Raw genomic sequence first — 19,214 nt, forward strand, 5'->3', positions numbered from 1 at the left:
GTTGTTTGCGAGCAGGAACAGATACTAACCCCTCACACTTGGTGAGAAAAATGATGAAATGCAAAGTAAGACTTGCAGCTGAAAACACACAAAGAAGAAAACGGTGAAACACTTGAGGTCAATCATGTTTAATGTATGTACTGGTATACATTTTTAAAAATCAAGAAAATCTTTAAGTTATTGTCTCACATCAATGTCTACTCATTGAATGCAAATTCAAGTGGATACATGACAGAAAAAACACAACCAAGAAAAAGAATCAAGGTCAAAAAGCGACAAGTGCTGCTCTAAGTTACTCATGCTCTTTGATGCGACAAATGGAGGTTCTCTTATTGGCTCTAAAGGAAGCGATAATAGAAAGTGACGACCCCTGACGATTACTGGACTTCATAGTTCACTGCACAGAAGTAAGAACAGGACATCTGTACCATAATCAGCAGCAGCAGCAGCAGACTAAGAGCAAGCTGAGGGCCGGTGGGCCAGCCTGACTGCCAGACATCTGTCATCAGAGGCCAAGCTGGATGTTTAATCATCTTAGGTATGCTAAAACAACACAAGGAACACTTGGAGCAAAACATTGCTATCATTGTTTTACAAAGTATGGCCAGACGACAACTGTCAATAAAGCGATCATATGCAATTACATATCAAAGTCCATTTAGTGAAGAGGACCATACACTTGATCCAAAGAAGAAGACTGGTCGTGTAACAAGAACGAGTTTGACTCCTGTTCAAATCCAATCTCGTGTGCAAAGTGTTGCCTCCTCCAAACCTGTTCTCGTTCTGACTGAAGTGGGTAACTGAATGTTGGCGTAATTCTCCAAACAGAGAAAACCTAATGCGATATATTTCAGATTATAATGAAATGTTGATATTGGATTTCTCTCCCAGCGACATCATTTATCTCCCTGCAACATCGTTAGAAACGCATTTTTAAAAAAAATAGACATGGCTTTACCAGCCTACTATTCCCTTTATCTATAAAAAACTCAGACAGCTATATTTACAACTCTGGTTATATATTATAAAGAGGATTCTCTTGATCCGTAGATCGACATAGTTTCCCTGCCACCGAATCTGCCTTGGGACGATTCCCGTGAAAGCTTGTATCAGAAAAGAGAAGACTGTCAAAGGAAACGTCTCCCAGTGCAAGTTGACCTGTTGTCGAATGAGGAACCGAGATTGCACTATGTACAGGCGATGGGGCTGACTGGTCAGCGGTCAGTCAGCCTGGATGGCGTGGCTGTGTGTGTACGTGTGTGTGTGTGTGTGTGTGCGTGTGCAGAGTGGACAGGGGTTTCCCATCGTTTCTCCTCAGCCTACATTCAGGAGCAGGCAGGGAACTGGATTCACACCGACGACTGATCCCACACCTGCAAGACACGGACACGAGCAAAGGGTCACATCTACTGCTTTAACAGAAATTCATCCCACAAATTTACATATCCACCATTTGAAAAGGAGACACTTCTAAATTATGAGATCATTGTACTTTTGTCATTTAAATTACAGGAGAACCTCATTCATTCAAACCCTCTGTGACTGGAGGTTGAGTGAATCCATGAGGAATGATGTCCAGATGAGTGAAATAAACTAAAAAAGGAAGTCTGCACATGCATGTCAAAGCCTTTTGTGTAGTTTAATTTGTAGTTTTTTCTTGCCTTTCAGGGCTTCCGTAGGGTTTGTCCCAAAATGAGAATATCCACCATTTTGATAAAGTGACTCTTGTAGTTAAAAAGTGGCTGGTAGCACAAATTAAAACTAATTATTTTACCTCTAGAAGGATAGCAGGTAACTTAAGTCCAAAAAACAAAATGTCAACACTTTTACAGACTGGATCCGTATCCCTTCCTTTTGTAACGGAACCCTGTGTTCTGTGTGTGTGTGTGTGTGTGTTGCAGCACCTTGTTAACAGGGGTGAGCTGTGTTCGGACGGAGCCTGCATGGAGGCGGGTGCTGTCCCCGAACCTCCCGGGGGACCGCTCCCTGCGGCTGTCCAGCACCCTGCCGGGCGACTTCTCCCTGTCCAGCGGCCGGGCGGGAGACTTGTCCCGTCTGAACTCGGTGCGGCCCTCGCGGTAGCGGTGCGGGGTGCTGGGCTCCCGGTGCAGGCCCTCGTGGCTGCCGGGGCCCGAGGCCAGGCGCTTGGAGATGTGCTCGGTGTAGGTGGGCGGGCCGCGCTTACTGGGGCTCCTGTGGGAAAACACGGAGCAGACAGGAGGTGACTGAATTAATCATTGTGAATGCAATAAAGCAGAATGAGGTAGATCAGTGTTGAACCAGTAAATGTTCTCATATTATGGGCAAATCACTCTGAATAATGCCGGAGTCCACAAAGCTGTTCTACATTCATTGTCAGTGAAGCAGCTCCAGAATGTCTCCATGACATCACTTATTAAACTGCAGTTAAAGAGAAAATCTGATATTTTGTATTCTTTGTATTATAGATCTCCTCATGGCTGTCGAAACTGAGTTCAAACAGAAAAAAAGATCAAATATGTGACACAAAAATCAGATTTTGTGTTTCTGTGACTATTATGTTTCTGACTCTATTATGTTAAAAGAGGCTTGTTCCTGTCTGCAAAAATAGACTGAAATTTCCAAGATCATAGGAATAATCGGTGCAAACTCTGCTTTCGAGTGCATTTAGACTGGAGCTTCTTGATACAGCAGATGGCACTGTTGGCCTATCCAATGAAAAAACAAACTCTGATTGTTTTGGTTTGGTAAATCTTGTGCTGTAGTGAAGCACACTGAGTATTACCAACAGACCCAAGATCCTAAATGCAACAGAAAGGTAATCCTGATAGGCTTGTGGTGAGATGTTTTCGTAAGCCTTTGGAGTTTTTTTTAATCTCCTACACTTTCTGTAATTTTTTCTTTCTCTTTCTGGTTTTATCACTTTCACTTAAATTAGTCAAACATGACAGGGGGAGCTGACCCTCGGCTGGAGCCGGTCCTCTGCAGCTCTCCAGACTCTCTGATCAGGCTGCCCTTGCAGCAGATGACCCGCAGCTTGTTCTGGTAGGAGGAGGCCAGGTAGATGGCCCCGGAGGAGATGGCCGGGCCCAGGTAGCGAGGGTTCGGGATGTCCAGGTGGGCCAGCACTGGAGGGCTGCAAGCAGGGACAGTGATGTGAGGACATGTAATGTAATGAAAGTGTTATGAGAATGTGTTTTCTGTCTGTCTCACCCCAGAGCAGCGTGTCCCTGAACCTCAACCACATCCAAGGAGTTGAAGTAGGTGACGAATAGGTAGGGCTCTCTGTAGGCTGCACCAGAGGAGGATGGGGACAGAATGATTAAGATGGCAGCCATTTGTTGTTCGTATTTATATCTGCATGTACAGTTAATCAAGCAGTGTAAAGCAGTGGAAGTGATGAAGCCTACGCACCAAAGGCCAGAGGCAGACGGCTCCACTTGATGTCCTCAGTGCGGCTCCTTCGGCCGTACGCGTCCACAAACACTCCAAACTCTGCCACAGAAACAAAGCTTACTGTACACTCCTCTGTCTGCCTTGTGTTGTTTTACAGTGGTGTGTAGCCTCAGGCAGCGCTGTCAGCGATGTCGTGCAGGGGCGACAGGTCACTCCAAACTAAACCAGGGCAAAGTCCCGGCATCTAATGTCATTTACCACCAAAACTTAGAAACCTGCTTATATCCTCTAAACCTCTGGAGACAAGTGGAGCAGTGACTGATGACTGACAGGAGATTCATATTTGGTCAGTGTGATAAATTATTAGATGTAGGTTTCCAACTATCTAGAGGGAACATTGACCCTGAATGCTCCCTGATGTGATTTTTTAGATATGGCTTCAAAATACATTTCTGGCAATTTCTGCTTGATCTTTGCTCTTCATTACACTCAGAACTACAAGATCAAATTTGGACTCATAGAGGCCAAAGTATATATAGCAAGTGGCACACCTTGTCATACCCAATTGCAGCTCATGACATAGTGGACCCACCCACCTAGACTCACTTTACTCACCTTTTTATTTGTGAAATAAGAGTTGCCCACCTTTCAAGCTAATATAAATCTTCATGACCTAAGTTCATTGTATACAGTAAAACGTGTGACACTGATGTATGTTACATGAATATAGGGTCTTTTCAAGGGAATAAAACAAATTAATACTATGCTAAATAGTATATACTCTTATTTTGTTTATATTGGTGATTCTAATGGTGATGACCGCCTGGAGGTCTTACTGTAGTACAGCTTTTAAAGCGTAGTAAAGCTTTTTTTAAGGGAAATCCACTGCGTACAGTAGTTGTTGTGAGCTCACCATGAAAGCACAGCAGGTACTCCTCCTTCTGCATGCTGCTGGCCACCTGCATGATGGAGATGGGGAAGCTGTGGGACGAGGCAGCAAACACCGCCGAGGCCAACGACACGTCGTTCTTATCCAGGAACTCTACAGAGGACAAGGCAGAAGAGGCACAACCACAGCTGGGTCACATACTAGTTGTACTTAATTCTGTGTGGGGTTAGATAGTGTCAGGTAGGTTGTCAGTCATTTAAATGACTCTCAAATGCTTTCCTGTGACTGTCTAACTTCTCAGGTACCTGCTGTATTGTCCTATGTACCAAACCCCACCAACCTGTTACTCCAAGCAGGTGCGACTTCAGTAAAATACTTTGTTCCAGTACAGAAATCAGCTTCATGTAGGCGGTGCTATATATTACTTTTGTGGGATGAAAACCACGCTTCTGCAAAAAGTACAGTTTTCAGGAATGAAGAAAATGATGCTTATTTTCTCCTTCCAACCCATGTATTTTTGGAAGTATGGTTTTTTTCAAGTGAGAAAAACACCCAAACAACCGCTGTTAATATTAACAATATTCTACTTCCATCCTCACCCTCGAGCACAAACTGCTTCATCTCAATCTCGTAGAACTTGTTGGTGCCGATGATGATGCTGTAGCTGGTCAGGTGGATGCAGCTGCAGGGCTCCAGGGTCTCAATCTCCTGAGGGACGAAGGATGGAGAGGCGAGTGAAGGACACTGCTTGTTTTTGTTTAAACCTTTAGTGGCAAAAAGTCTCTTCGCTTTTTACTTCTGAAGAAAATCCAATCTACTGAATCGATTGCATGGAACCTGAATTCATCTCAGTCAGTCCTGCTGTGCTGGACTGAGATCAATGCACTGTTGGTTCTTTGTGTCTGGTGTAAAATCATTGTTTATTGACAGACTGTGTGAATGTTAGTTAATCTGATGTCCCCACCTTGGGATGTGATTATTCAGCTTTTTCAGGATTTCAGATTTTGGGACAGATCACTCCCATTAATTTAGTATCAGGATTCCTTTTTTTCTTTTTCAATTCTTTTCTACCTTTTTTGTTGACTTGATTACATTCCTCATTTTATGAAGTGATGACTGTTTCAGTAGAGCAAGTCTCGCATTCTATGGTTTACATACTTCAGTTTTCCACTTTGTGTTAGATTGTATATTATGTACATATGGGACATATGGCTGCTCATACCCACCTTACGAATGCAGAATTTGTTGAGATTGTCATTGTAGCGCAGAATGGTTATTTTATTGGGCATTGCAGCACATATACAAGGCCCGTTGTCTATCTGTAAAGAGAATACACACTGTCAGCTTATAAAGTCAAGTTGTAAAATGTCATTTTTCCATCAATAAGTAAGAGAAAACTCTATTGCCCTGAAACACATGACCTGCTTAATCTGAACTTTGACAGGAAGAGGAGAAGAAGACCTACTCTCCCAGCAGCAAACAGATGGCAGCCCTTGACTGTCTCAAAGATGTAAGGAGCCAGTTCAGACTGGTTGGGCAGGTGGGACTGGGCCAGAGACTGCTTCACTTTCTTAATCTCCACCAGACACAGCGCCCTCTCATCCCCTGCAGGACGCAGACAGACTTTACACATCAGCCGAGGTTGCACTTGTTTCAGGTGACAATTAGCTTCTAATTCACTCAGTTCATATAATAACAAGTGAGACATGTCCCCCACAAATGATGCAGGCAGCCCTCGGGCCAGTCAGTAATAAGATGCATCATTGCTTTAAGCTTCATCAAAATTAGACAGGCGGTGTAGCACTTATGGCTTTTCAAAGGTTGAAATTTTGACCATTAATTATAGCGCCTCCATCAGGCCAATCAGGCCAATGGGCTGGATATAAATGGCTTTTCATAGCAGAACATATTCACTTTGTGACTTAAAAAGAAAATCCACTTCCTGAATTGATAGAACCGGAAGTGAATTCACCCCAATCCTGCCGTGTTTTTCTGTTCACTTGACAGTTATCATTTATTGACATGGCGAAGTCGGAGATCTCACCAACGATCATCAGCAGCTTCTCCTGCTCTTTGATGATGTGGATCTGAAAGACTGATCCCAGCCCAGGGATGTGGGTCAGGGAGTTCTTGATAACGTTCAGGGCGTACAGACCCTCTTCAGAGCCCACCAGCACTATCTGTGGCACATAACCACAACATAACCACAACCATTACTCTCGGACATGGTGAAAGTTCAAATAAGAACGACAGGTTGCAAGTCCGCAGTGTACTCCATCTCGCTTCATACATTTAGGATTACTCTACTGCTGAACATTATAACTGCTGCTGTGGATAAGGGTGTCTGATAAATGATTAAAGTGCAAAATCTCTATACATATAAATGCATATGTAAGCAATAAACTGAAAGTATACTGATGTGTATGGAGAACTCTACCAGTTCTCTCCAATACCACACCATCCTTATGTTTATGTAGAGCCTGTATTCACTGAGTCTGGAATAAGGATGAGCCAGTGATGAAGTTTTTCATTGTCTTTTTATGCATATGACAATAAAAGGATCTTGAACTCTAAGTATGCCAGTACCTGATCTGTGAGAGGAAGGGTGCAGTTGATATCCAGCCTGTCGTCTCCCTCCAGTTTCAGGAGAGAGTTTCCTAGTAGCTTCTGAAAGAGCAGAGAGAAGTGAAGCGTCAGCGGAGCCACGACCTCAACGTGACCTGAGAGAGAGGCAGCTCAGCAGGGAGCAGAACAGAGAGGGGTTGGAGGGCTGAAGGACTATATGCAGGTAACAGTGCCAGAGGTGGGACCAAGTCACCTTTGCTCGAGTCACAAGTCAGTCTTAAGTCATGAGAGCCAAGTCAAAGCCCAATTCATAAAGGTCAAGTTTCAGGTCAAGTACCAAGTTCCAAGCATGGCTAATCAAGTCAAGTCACAAGTAGAAAGTGAGTTGAGCCAAATCTAATTGTTTACGTGCATTGTTAATATTTAAATCTCTAATTATGTTGTAGATTAAAATCGACATATTCTAAGTCTAATAGAGTAAATGATCACAATGCAGCAGAGAAACATTGACAGATTCTGTACAGTCCCACGGTGCATTTATGGTGATGATGTCTAGTTATTTCTGAATATGAGAAGAGGATTGAGGAGTTTGGTAAAGATTCCCACCTAAGGCGTGAAGCTTCCTAGAGGTAAATTCACAATAATATAACTTTTACTTCTATTACTTTTACTGCTCAATAAAGAGCAGACATGATTTGTGGAAAATTATTTTCTCAAATGCTGTAAACTGTGAAGAGGTTTAATAGTATCACCCTTGACTGACTGGACTAAATTTACCTCTTGACGAATCACCATGGGAAAACACTCATGTCACATGCTATATGCTGGCAAAACAAAAACGCTTACAAAATATTAGTTTCAACTCTTGAATCTTAAGAACGCAAATTTAAGTCAAGTCAAAGGAATTTTATTTTTTGTTCAGTTCATGTGGCCAATTTGTGACTTGTGTCTCACAGATGAATTCAAGTCACGTGACTTGAGTCCCAATCTCTAAATAGTGTGCAGAGAGGCAGCGGGGTAAAAACACAGACAACTACATGAGCAGGTAGAGACCCACTGTCTGATCCTTAGTCCTCTGGACAGGACAGCCAAAGAGGATCAATCCAAAGATGATCAGACATCTTGGTGAGAATTTGTGCACAGTGGTTGTAAATACAGGACACCAAAGACAGGGAGGAATATAGGTTGGGTTATTTCAGCAACATTCAAACGATTACTTCAACAAGGTGTTTGTACAGTAAATGACGGTGTAGCAGAGGACAGTGAGAGGAGTGAGGAGTGGTCACAGCAGGTGAGGTGAGCACAGCAGGGAAGATGACAAACCAACACAATGTCACACAAAGACACATGCACCACTGTGCCTTATGAGAGATATGCAGATGTGCAGTGTGTGTGTGTGTGTGTGTGTGTCCGTGTGTGTGTGTGTCCGTGTGTGTGTGTGTGTGTGTGTGTGTGTCAGTGAGTCTTGTGTCTGTATTTTTGTAACTCTTTACCTGGACCAGGGGAGACAGAACCATTTGTCTTTTGGACACAGCAGCCTATGTGCGCAATGAAACCCAATGGAATGGGTAGAATAGAGCAAATCAACAAAACATGCCCATATACCGGACATACAGTGTGGCATGATGAAAAAGCAACAAACAGGAGTGAGAAAGAGAAAGAGAAAGAGAGAGAAAGAGAGAAGAGGAGAGAAGAAGGGGACAATTAACGACACATATAAGTGAAATTGGGGGTTATCCATAAAAAGACAACTGCAGCGTCAAACTGACCACCTGTGTTAGAAACTGGATTAAGAGACTACAGAAGGTATAATCACTGCTCATGAATAACCCCCATACAGTAAAACAGCAAGTTACAACCAGAGCCATAGACAAGGCAGTTATCTATGACTGTGGTCGTAACTGTTTATGATTTGAGTCAGCAGACATCCAGGACGCAGAGAGCCAATCGCCCCGGTAGCCCCCAGCTGCTCCAGAGATACTCACTGCGTCGGCCTCGGCCTTCTCCCGGGAGGCTCGCCCCCCGGCCACCACAGACTCCATGACGGCCACCCAGCGCTGCTTGTCTGGGAAGCTGGGAGCCATGAAGTACAGAGACTGTACAGGCCAGCAGGGGGAGTGGGAATGAGACTCCAGCTTCAGGACGTAGGGAACATCTGACACACAGGGAACAAGGGAGGCTAAACTTTAGAGACACTCCTTTAGAGCACACATCAGGTCACAGAGCATCATTTGATAAGATTTCATCCCAGGGACTCCCATATGGTAAGATTTTTGTTGTTGTTGATTTAGTGTTGAATTGTATTACTGCCCACATGTGGTGAGATAATAGTGGTGAGAGTGAAACCTATGATTAAAACAGCTATTCTTATACACTCTCTGACTGGGATAATTTCTAGTGAGTTATAGTGAAATTAGACTACTCTTCATTTTGCTGGGAACCCGCTGGAATCGCCTAAATGATCCCTGGGGGTCTCCAGACTCCACTTTGAGAACCACTACTTTTGAGTCTAAAGGAGTGATCAATTCTGTGTTTCTTTGAGATACAGGGCTAAAGGACTAATGGCGGTCATATACTGAGATTGCGATGTGCTATATAAACTATAGGACCTGCTGCTCTTTCCATGAAGAAATATGATCCCTTATTGTTTTCACCTTTAATCATGAAGGAGAGATGCAGATGAAGTGGACGGGACAGGTTGAATGAGGATTTTTAAGCCTTCAGACAACAGACAGATTGTGCAAAAGAGGGTTTAAGTCAATATTAGGAAGGTTATCCTAATGTTTTGAGTGTAGCACACATGTCTTATGTACCTGACTTGGCGGTGTTGGGTAGCTCAGATGCTCCTACTGCTCCATGAACCATCACCTCTCCATCTGACAGACACAGGTCAAACTCTTCCAGTGGCTTCACTGAGTCTGAATAACACACACGGAACAAGCAGGTTTGTAACTAGAGACTGTATTCAGCAGGTGAAAAAATGATCAACTCTAGTATAGTAGGATTATGCATTCTAATGTTGAGCTAGATGTGTTGACAGGTAAAACAGAGCAACCTTCTCTGGGCTCTATCTCGTAGATAGACACTTTAGTCCCGTCCAGGACCACATACTTCCTCTCCCAGCCCTGGCCTCGCTTCCCATTCCTGCAAACACACAAGGCAATGGAACTGGATCACTAAGAGGCCTAGACGACAGAGCTGGGTCAAACAGTATTTGCAGGAAGCTCTTTGCCTTTGTTTAAACTGGTTTGAGCACCAGATGGGTGTGTTTTTCCACACAGGACAATACAATGAGTGCCTGTGAGGGAGAAGCTCAAATGTCACAGACCCCAGCTTGCATTTAGTAACATCAGGCTGCCTGTTGGGAGGGGGTGAATGAAGCAGTCTCAGATGGAGGTAGCACACTGGGGAAACTTTATTGATCCAGATGACTACACTGATGGGTGTGAAGGACGCGACATGTAGTTAGTAAATCACACACACCATCATGAGGTTCAGCATGCATGCACCTAAACGAAATGTCTGAGAGGAAGCATCACCAGCCCAGGCGACTGCATAGGCCCGATTCTAGCCAGCCAACCTCATCTGTTACATTTTGGGGTACAGAACAGTGCCAGAAAGTTTAGACAATCACAAGAAAATGTTTGCAAGTCAATGTAACATACCTTTCTGTGACTGAATGATAATTTGCCTGACACTATTGTCGCATTCATGTGCACATCAGTTGTACTTTTCTCAGAATTGTGTGTCAGACACTTTTTTGGTCAGAAATAAAAAACATGCAGGTGAAGAAGCATAATATGTATTGTTTGGTTTGACAGCTGCATATGAGCATATGAATGCACCAAATGCCAAAATGAACCCCACCCAACTCACACCACAAGAACTACTACAAATACTGTTTGACCCAGCTGTGGTAATTGACCTATCACTGTCTCCCTGGCTAACCTGGGCTGCTTCATCCAGCCCTCCAGGTGCATGTGTCCGCTGGCCTCTTTGAGCTGCTGGCCAGGGGAGCTGCCTTTGTCCCGACACAGGCCCTCAGACAGATGCAGGGCGCAGTCGCTCGACAGGCCACACGTGGCTGGAAGGCAGGGGGAGCATTTTGGGTGGCACAAAGCGTGACATTCTGAAGGAGAGAAAACACTGTTAAAAATGACAATGGGTCCCACCAATGAATAAGAAGCAAGTCCAGCCGTCACCTTGGTCTCACCCATTCTGAAGTGATAAACACCCGCATTTAGCATGCCAAATCAATATTTTAATTTTCATTTATACAATTGAAAAAAAAAAAGAAAAGAGCCTGAATTTTTGTATTTTTATTTTGAATTTGAATATTAAATTGGTAAGTGTTACATGGAGCACAGGGTTCAGGCTGTCCTTGTCTTTCTAGGTCTCAGCGGGACAGTATCGGGACTTACCAAGACAGGTGGCGGCCTGACGACCAAAGTGCACAGTATCCAGGCACACGGTACACTTGGCAGCTCTCATGTTGAGTCCCACTGTGAAGCGGTGAGGGGTGTTGTGGTGCACCCTCTCTCTCTCCCTCTCCCTCTCCCTCTCTCTGTCTCTCTGACTGTCCTTCATACGACGGCTATACTCTGAATACAGTCAGGGAACACAGTGAGGGCAGGCAGCTCCGGTATGTCTTATCAGACACACGCTAACAGGCACATCCATCACTTCAAAACCTCAGTACACCATGCCATACCAGCTATGAAATCGGGTTAACAAAAGGAGGCTTCCAAAATAACTTGAGGATGTTCAGCAAAAGGCATAAGCAAGAAAACTCTGAAGAAAAAAATGCTTGAAACAGAATATGGTTAATTCCATCAATCCCATTGGTTGTACCCGTTCACTGCTACACCTTAAAGGCATTATTCAGTCAATGTCATGTCTCCCATACTATTATGTTCAGTATGGAGGACGCAGAGTGAGTAAAGAGTCAAAATTAGTATTATCTGTTGGTGATACTTTATTGATCCTTATAGGGAAATTCTCTTTTCTCTTGCCCACCCTCCACAGGGAGGTCAGAGGTCAGGCTCAGCTACAGAGCAGCAGCCCTGGAGCTGGTAGGGATTCAGTGTCTTGCTCAAGGACACTTCAGCAGGACAGATGCTTGCTGTCACAGGGGTTTGAATCCAGACCTTCTGGTTGACTTATGTCTCACTACGTCATCCTGCTGTCCACTGGAACTTAACAATGAAAGTTACACCAATATGAAAGTTTCTCTGTCTCCTCTGCCTCCAGCGCAAAGTTGTTTTCTGAACCTTCTCTAGTAGACTGGAAGTGTTACTTGTAACATTCATCACCAATGGCATTACTTTCTCTCATCATCTATCATCTTTTCATTACTCTTCCAGCCACTGACAGGAGTGACCAGCTGTATTAGAGTGAGGCTGGAGGGCTACAGTTATCTCACAGAATGTAGTTTTCAAGAACTAAGATGAAATACCCCGACTTTGTCATTTGAATTGGATCCTATTCAAGCGGCAGATCAGACAAGACAGAGCACATTCACCTTTCATGTTCACATGTGGCTGCTCGGAGCCGGGCTGAGAGCAAGGGCTGAATGCAAACTGCCTGCCAGCGGCCATTGATTACTCTTACAAGGACCTTTCAGTCAGGATCGATATTGAATGTCAGGGCCATGCGCAACCATCCTGGGGGTTTTCTAAACCAACTAATGATATCACAGACACTACTCTAATTTTGGCATTTTCTGACACTTCTTTTTTGTCTGTTCATATGCTACCTCCGTTCTGGGGTTTTTGTAAAAGGGACAGCTAGCAACACACATATCCAAAATGGTATATTCTGTACATATGCTTTCGGCATCTGTAAATATATTGATATGGTGTATTGTTTTTTTTGTTTACTTGTTAATGTCATCTATATTTTCATCATGTATATTGTCGTAAACTCATATCTGCTTCCTCAGTTTTACACATTGTTATTTATATATTTATAGATAGAATATTTATATTTACGTTTTCATGATGGTTCAAGTATTTCATACCGTATACATATTTATATTTTTATATTCTATAACACTGTGTTTATACATACATATATTTATATACACTTATATATTTACTTGTACATAAAACATATGTTTCATACAAGCAACAACTGTAAGTAAATCCAGAAATGTTAGTAGTTCCTTTTTTCCCTCATACTTCACACTTTTGCAGTCTGCTTAACGTGTTGAAATTGTCAGCAACGTGTTTACATAATCACAATTATTTATATTCTATTTGATTGCTTTTAATGTTTTATTATGTCTACTATTTTGCATTCCTCATTTTTATATTCCAGCTGTACACTTATATATTTTCCTTTTCCCTGCTGAATCCATTGTGTTACTGCAGCAACCAAATTTCCCCACAGGAATCAAAGTTTCATGTCATCTTAATTTTAAGAAACTTGATTGGGTTATGTTATTGAAACCTTGATTATTATATAAGAGGAAATACGCTGACTGAATGATACCTTTAAGGTATGGCTCATGCAACCTTAGGTTTTCACAGCATGGGTTCAAAAGGTCAAACAGCGTTTTGTGCATTGCAGAGTGTATCATACATCCCTGTTAGTGTATGATGTGGAGGTCAGGTGGGATTGTAGTGGGTCAAGGTGCAGAGCAGAGCAGAGTTCTGCGAATCAAATCGTAGCTTTAGCAACCAAGATAAAATGCTTCAGATTTCTAAAGCTGTGCACTGAGAAAGAGGAAGTCGACTTGAACACACAAGTTTTCCCAGCCTCACCTGACCAGCCTGGTGGGATCTGACATTTGATAAGAGTGCAGAGCTTTTAAAATCTGGCCTTTCAAGGATATGGATGAGGCAGGAGGAGAAGAGAGAGAACAGACCAAACTGTAGGCACCACGAGTTTGGACAACTTACTTTCAAAAGTGACCCTCCTTCTCTCTGAAAGGTGTGTGAAAGACAAAGGATAATAAGAGCTCAACAACTGACCCATGTGTCGGTGTGTCTGTGTGTGTCAGATTGCGTGATTGTGTGTGTGTGTGTGTGCAGGCCTATGTGTGCTTGTGTGCAGGTAAGTGCCAGTATATGTAAAACATGTGTTAAGTATGCCTGCATGTGTGTGTCTATGAGAGAGAGGAAGTTGCTCCACATCACACATCGTCCCTACACTCACCCTCGGGTGTTGCAGCGTCCTTCCTGCGTCCAGAGTTGGCGGGTGCCAGGCTGCTCGGGCCCTGCTGGTGCTCAGGAGACTTCACCATGGCAGACATCATCATCTGCTGCCGCGCTGTGGCTGGGGTGGCCGGGTTAGCATGATCCAGAGCCTTGTACTGGACCGCTGGGGGTGGAGTGATTGATTCATTGATTTATTTGTTGTTTTTTTTTATTTTGTATTTGATATATTACTTTGTCATGTTGATTTTAAACTATCATATAGTTTTGTTTAAAGGAATACACCAAGTGTTTTGGAGTTTGGCTTGTTGGTCAACTTACCTGTTAAGTGATGAGAACAAAAACACCAAAATCATCTATTTTCCCCGGTAGATCATTTGCTCCAGTGCTCCATGCTATCACTTTAGCATGCGCTATGTTGAGTGATAGTAGGCAACTACTTGTTAGTTGTTAACTAAGTTGTGTGTGCAAGGGCGTAAGGGGTACTTTCTTTAAAATTTGGGAGAAATAGCCATTTAACCCATTAATGACTAACTACTAAATTTAGTATGCTAAGGAAATGCTCCACAGATTTTTTTCTATTAGAGGTAAAACACAAAATTTGCAGAGAGAACTGTCAAGACATGTGGCTATACATACAAAAAATATATATATATTTCACATATTCTTCATGCCTTTATTGGTAGACAAAATTGATTTGTTTTAGAAATCACAATTTTTTTTTAAACATTAATTTAACATACTAAATATCAGATTTATACCAGATCAAAGCACATATTCTTGAAAATCAACTTGTTCTGAATCCAACGGTACCAAGCACTTGATAAAACTTGTAGTTTTTTAGATACAGCCATTTCTGTATCATACTATTTTTAGTAGTTGGTCACAAGGGCTCTCAATCTCAATACTGTACCAATATAAAACAACAAATAATTGTTTTTCTTTTGGAATCTATATTGTCAGAGCCCAGATCATGTGTGTAGAAAAAATTATGAAGATCTGAAATTATCTGTTGCTTTATCTTGGTACAGTATTGAGATTGATCAGACTTTAGAGCCATTTATATAGTATTTCTATGGGAATTCCAAAATCAGTAAAATGTCTTTTTTAAATCTCCATTTTTCACCCCAACTCAACATCTCTACCACTTTGTGTGTGTGAATCTATATTGTCAGAGCCCAGATCATGTGTTTAGAAAAAATTATGAAGATCTGAAATTTCTAGCCTATTTTTCAAGAGGTGTGAGTCTATCTGGCCAGTAACTGCAACATTTTTTTTTAACATGTGATCATGGGAACCTATATTTACACTAGTGTTTTTGTGAAAACTGATAAAATGAGAGAGCCCTTGTGACTAACTACTAAAAATAATATATATAATTTGAACGATTTTAAAAATTCCAACGGATTTGTGCTCAGCTTAGCTATTACTTTATGTGCTGCAAAAAGAAATTAAAATTTTCCACCGTGGACATTAATGGGTTAATAGCCTTTAGCTGATGTATACAGATTTATTTTTGGATCTATTTCAGGTGAGCAACAAGTTTTCATCCGTTGTGCAGCGATTTTTAGCTGTACAGTCTCCCATCGCCCACCACCTTCACTTCCTATGGAAACAGGGATAGTAGAAGTTCAACAGTGTGTTATTTTTGTATCATATTTTCTGTAAATTTTACCAATCATCTACACAAAACTAAGAGACTAATTGCTACAAGTTCTTATTTTCTCACTTTTGAGATAATGCTAGTCACCTATCACTCTACATACTGTATGCTAAAGTGTTAGCATGGAGCACTGGAGCAAATGATCTACCGGGGACACAAGGATGATTTTGGTGTCTATGTTCTCATCACTTATTGGCTAAGATAAGAACATTTTCCAAAAACATGGTGTATTCCTTCTTCTTCATGTAGTCTATAATTATAATCTGTAAAAAGTGTAACTTACACTGTTTGAATTGTGTCAAGAATTGTGTGATCTGTCAGTTTCCTCTATAGCACTTTGCAACTCTGTTTTGAAAAGTGCTTTACAAATAAAATTATTATTAGTAGTATTAGTATTATTTGTTTCAGTGTCATGCACTCTAGATGTCCAGGCCACATGGGTTTACAAGACACATCCATACTGTACATCAGTGGTTTTCAATCCCGGTTACCGGGTCCCAGAGTCCTGTCCTGCTGGTTTTTATTCCTGCCATCTAATCAGGGACTGATTTACTCCTGGGATGCAAGGTGAATGCAATTAACTGCAATTAACTACCTGGTAGGATAGAAAACCAGCAGTACTCTGGGTCCAGGACCAGGTTTGAATATCACTCGTGTACATCACTCTGCAATATCTGTATAGAGCAAACATACTCCTAAACAAATTTAAACATGTCTTGAATCTTTCATAATCGTCTAACCAAAAGACATTAGCCGAAACAGAAGTCATTTTTCTATGAAGCATATCTCTCAGCTCATCATATGAAGGCAATAGGACATAAAATGAATTTCAGTTTCTCCAAAGTCACATAACAGACATATGTGGATCTGTGGATGTGGACGCTTTTTGTCAGTGAGGGTTACAGCCGGTGTGGTGGACACTGTAGGTGACTGGTCGCACCTTCCTCTCTCAGGGATCGCAGCTCCACTCTCATCTTCTGCATCGCGTCTTCCAGCTCCGAGCAGCGAGCGCGCTCCTTGTCCAGAGCCGACTTCATGTCGCTGTACTGCAGGGGCACCGGCTGGACGGGGGGGACGGGGGGAACCTGGCCCTGGCCCTGACCCTGACCCTGAGCCTGGGCCTGGGCCTGGGCAGCCATGGCAGCCAGCAGGTCCTCTCGACGACGACCAAACAGACCCTGAGGCACAATCCAGCACACACACAAGCACAAGCAAACACACACACACACACACACACACAAAACATATAGCATGAGGGGAAGGACTGTTGTAGAAAATTATTTTATCGCAAGGGATGAAGTTTGATAGCACACAGGTATAGAGGAGTGAAGTGTCTCATCCCTGGTTGACTGACCTGAATTTAAACCATCGCGATTAAGCAGTTACCAACTCCTGTCATTTTAATCCAAAAGGATTACGTAAATACTGACTTCTTAAAATACATCCTCAAAAATGAAATGAACTGTCTAAGGGTGAATTTGTGCCTTTGCTAGCTCTAGCATCCAGAGGAACATTAAGTTATTCAGCCTACTGGAATCGATGTGTCCACAGTAATGTGCCTCTGGATATATCGATATTAGGACAAGTGGAAAATCACGGCAGCTGTGGAGTACCATGAAATAACGTCGCTGTAGACTTGCCTCTGTCAGTCAGAGGGCATGACCCTGACTACTTGAAGCATTCTTACAGATTTTACTTTTGATAATTTGAATATTTTTTTCCACAGATTTTTATTTGTCTTGACTGGATATGAAGACTTTGGTTGGTTTTAATATGATGTAAGTTGATAGTGGTTGAGCAATATGACTGTCAACTTGGTCATGTCACTCTACAGATGAAGGTTATTCTTCACAATCACAAATATCACAATACAAGGAATGACAATGGGAGGACAACTACATAAAATCAGTCTCACATGTATCGCAACTGAAACCATTTTCTTTTCCGTAGTTTCCCGAACTTTTTGACCAATTCAAAACTTCTCAAATGAATTTCTTACACTTTCCCAGACAGTCCAGACCCTTGTAGGAACTCTGATAAGATATAGTTTGATCCAATTTGATCTCAAATCACATCTGACCTTCTTCTTCTTGGAGCCGCCATGGTCGACCCGGGCCTGGAGGAAGTCTATGAGCTTGGTCTGCTGGGTGATGGTCCCCTCCATCTTCACCTTCTCATGGGAGTACACAGCCTGCAGGTGGAGCTAAGTGAACATCACTACCGCCATGAATTTCTCTTCATGTAGGCTACTTTACTTATCACAGAGAGGATGACAGAAAGACAGGTAGAGAGAGAGAGAGGGAGAGAAAGAGGGAAAGAGTGCATACTGTAGGTATGAAAGAGTGTGGGTGGGGGGCGTGCACGTTTACGAGGGTGTTTTGTCTTTATTAAGGGACACGAGTGGGGGAGGATAACAGCAGGATTCACTCCCAGCCCAGCAGGGGTGGGAATCTCAACAACTACACCATCTCCAGGCATGTGTGTGTGTGTGTGTGTGTGTGTGTGTGTGTGTAGCAGTACCTGGATGTTCTCCAGCTGGTACTCCAGGTCGGTCCTCTCGGTCTTCAGCAGGTCAGTCTGGTCCAGAGCGTCCTGCAGCCCCTGGGTCAGACGGAAGATGTGGGTCTTCTGAGCATCCATCTGCTGCTGCAGCTTCCCTTGCTGTGGAGGAAAACAGTTGTTACATCATCGTCTGGCCGCTGCGACTTTGCCACTTGCACTCTGTGCTATTGATTGCTTGTAATGTTGGCACCAGCTTAACGCCTAAAATGTAAATGTAATATAATGAGAACAAGCACGAAGCATTCCCTTAGGGATTTCATAAACACAAACACATAATTCAAGCCCGAGGTGCCCCATATTGTCTCGTACTTTCAGCACTTTTTGACGTTTGTTATTGCGGTGAATTCACAAATACAAAATCACAATCAATATGGGAAAACACTAAATGCACCTCATCCAGCAACCTCTGCTTCAGATCCCTCTCGCTCTCCAGCTTCTGCTGCAGACTGCGGGCGTTCATTTCCAGCATGGCGTGCTTCTTCTCCAGGTCGTTCAACTGAGGACAGAAAGGAGGAAGAGTTTACTGTAAGATCCGCTCACCGGGAAATACTAAATACTTAATGAGCGGTGTGGAAACGCTCACGGTGTCGGAGAGGCTCTCGGCTTTGAGTTTCTGGTCTTTGAGGGCCTGCTGCAGGGCCAGGATCTCCGCCTTGTGCTCCTTCACCGCCTGTTCCACAGCCTGGCGAGACTCAGAGCTGCGCTGGTCTGCACGAAGCCTAGAGGATGAGGGCACACAGCAAACCATTAATTAAACCATTTCATTAATCATTTTAAACGCTTTATTGTAACTGCAGTAATGGTCATAACACAATGCAATTTTAGGTGTGCATTCCACTGTATGGTTTTTTGTGTGTTTGTAAGTGCATATGCATTTGTTTGTGCTTGTAGATGACAATTAGATGAGAATGTCAATATTGCAATCATCTGCAATCATATTTAACATTTACTGTAATGATGTTTGTATCTCACCATCACGATGCCTTTCTCCCTTCAAATGTCT

At 42.8% G+C, this 19,214-nt stretch overlaps 1 protein-coding gene across 1 annotated transcript in view; it reads right to left on the reverse strand.

Annotated features, from left to right (window-relative positions):
• Positions 1 to 95: 95 nt before the first annotated feature.
• Positions 96 to 19,214, reverse strand: part of citb (citron rho-interacting serine/threonine kinase b) — a 41,097-nt gene continuing 21,978 nt past the window's right edge. The window contains exons 16-39 of the mRNA XM_071922245.2: positions 18,795 to 18,930; positions 18,603 to 18,707; positions 18,170 to 18,310; positions 17,730 to 17,852; positions 16,590 to 16,827; positions 13,988 to 14,152; positions 13,732 to 13,755; positions 11,251 to 11,430; positions 10,778 to 10,958; positions 9,885 to 9,973; positions 9,643 to 9,747; positions 8,815 to 8,984; positions 8,323 to 8,367; positions 6,851 to 6,931; positions 6,309 to 6,444; positions 5,730 to 5,869; positions 5,491 to 5,583; positions 4,864 to 4,972; positions 4,289 to 4,417; positions 3,394 to 3,474; positions 3,193 to 3,271; positions 2,942 to 3,115; positions 1,905 to 2,193; positions 96 to 1,373 (exon numbers count right to left, since the gene is read on the reverse strand). Of these exons, the coding sequence (XP_071778346.2) occupies positions 1,350 to 1,373; positions 1,905 to 2,193; positions 2,942 to 3,115; positions 3,193 to 3,271; positions 3,394 to 3,474; positions 4,289 to 4,417; positions 4,864 to 4,972; positions 5,491 to 5,583; positions 5,730 to 5,869; positions 6,309 to 6,444; positions 6,851 to 6,931; positions 8,323 to 8,367; positions 8,815 to 8,984; positions 9,643 to 9,747; positions 9,885 to 9,973; positions 10,778 to 10,958; positions 11,251 to 11,430; positions 13,732 to 13,755; positions 13,988 to 14,152; positions 16,590 to 16,827; positions 17,730 to 17,852; positions 18,170 to 18,310; positions 18,603 to 18,707; positions 18,795 to 18,930 (3,037 nt within the window). The 3' untranslated portion in view covers positions 96 to 1,349. The remainder of the gene's footprint in view (positions 1,374 to 1,904; positions 2,194 to 2,941; positions 3,116 to 3,192; positions 3,272 to 3,393; positions 3,475 to 4,288; positions 4,418 to 4,863; positions 4,973 to 5,490; positions 5,584 to 5,729; positions 5,870 to 6,308; positions 6,445 to 6,850; positions 6,932 to 8,322; positions 8,368 to 8,814; positions 8,985 to 9,642; positions 9,748 to 9,884; positions 9,974 to 10,777; positions 10,959 to 11,250; positions 11,431 to 13,731; positions 13,756 to 13,987; positions 14,153 to 16,589; positions 16,828 to 17,729; positions 17,853 to 18,169; positions 18,311 to 18,602; positions 18,708 to 18,794; positions 18,931 to 19,214) is intronic.

This window comes from Centroberyx gerrardi, chromosome 8 (genome assembly GCF_048128805.1).
Source record: "Centroberyx gerrardi isolate f3 chromosome 8, fCenGer3.hap1.cur.20231027, whole genome shotgun sequence".
NCBI classification, from domain to species: Eukaryota; Metazoa; Chordata; class Actinopteri; order Beryciformes; family Berycidae; genus Centroberyx; species Centroberyx gerrardi.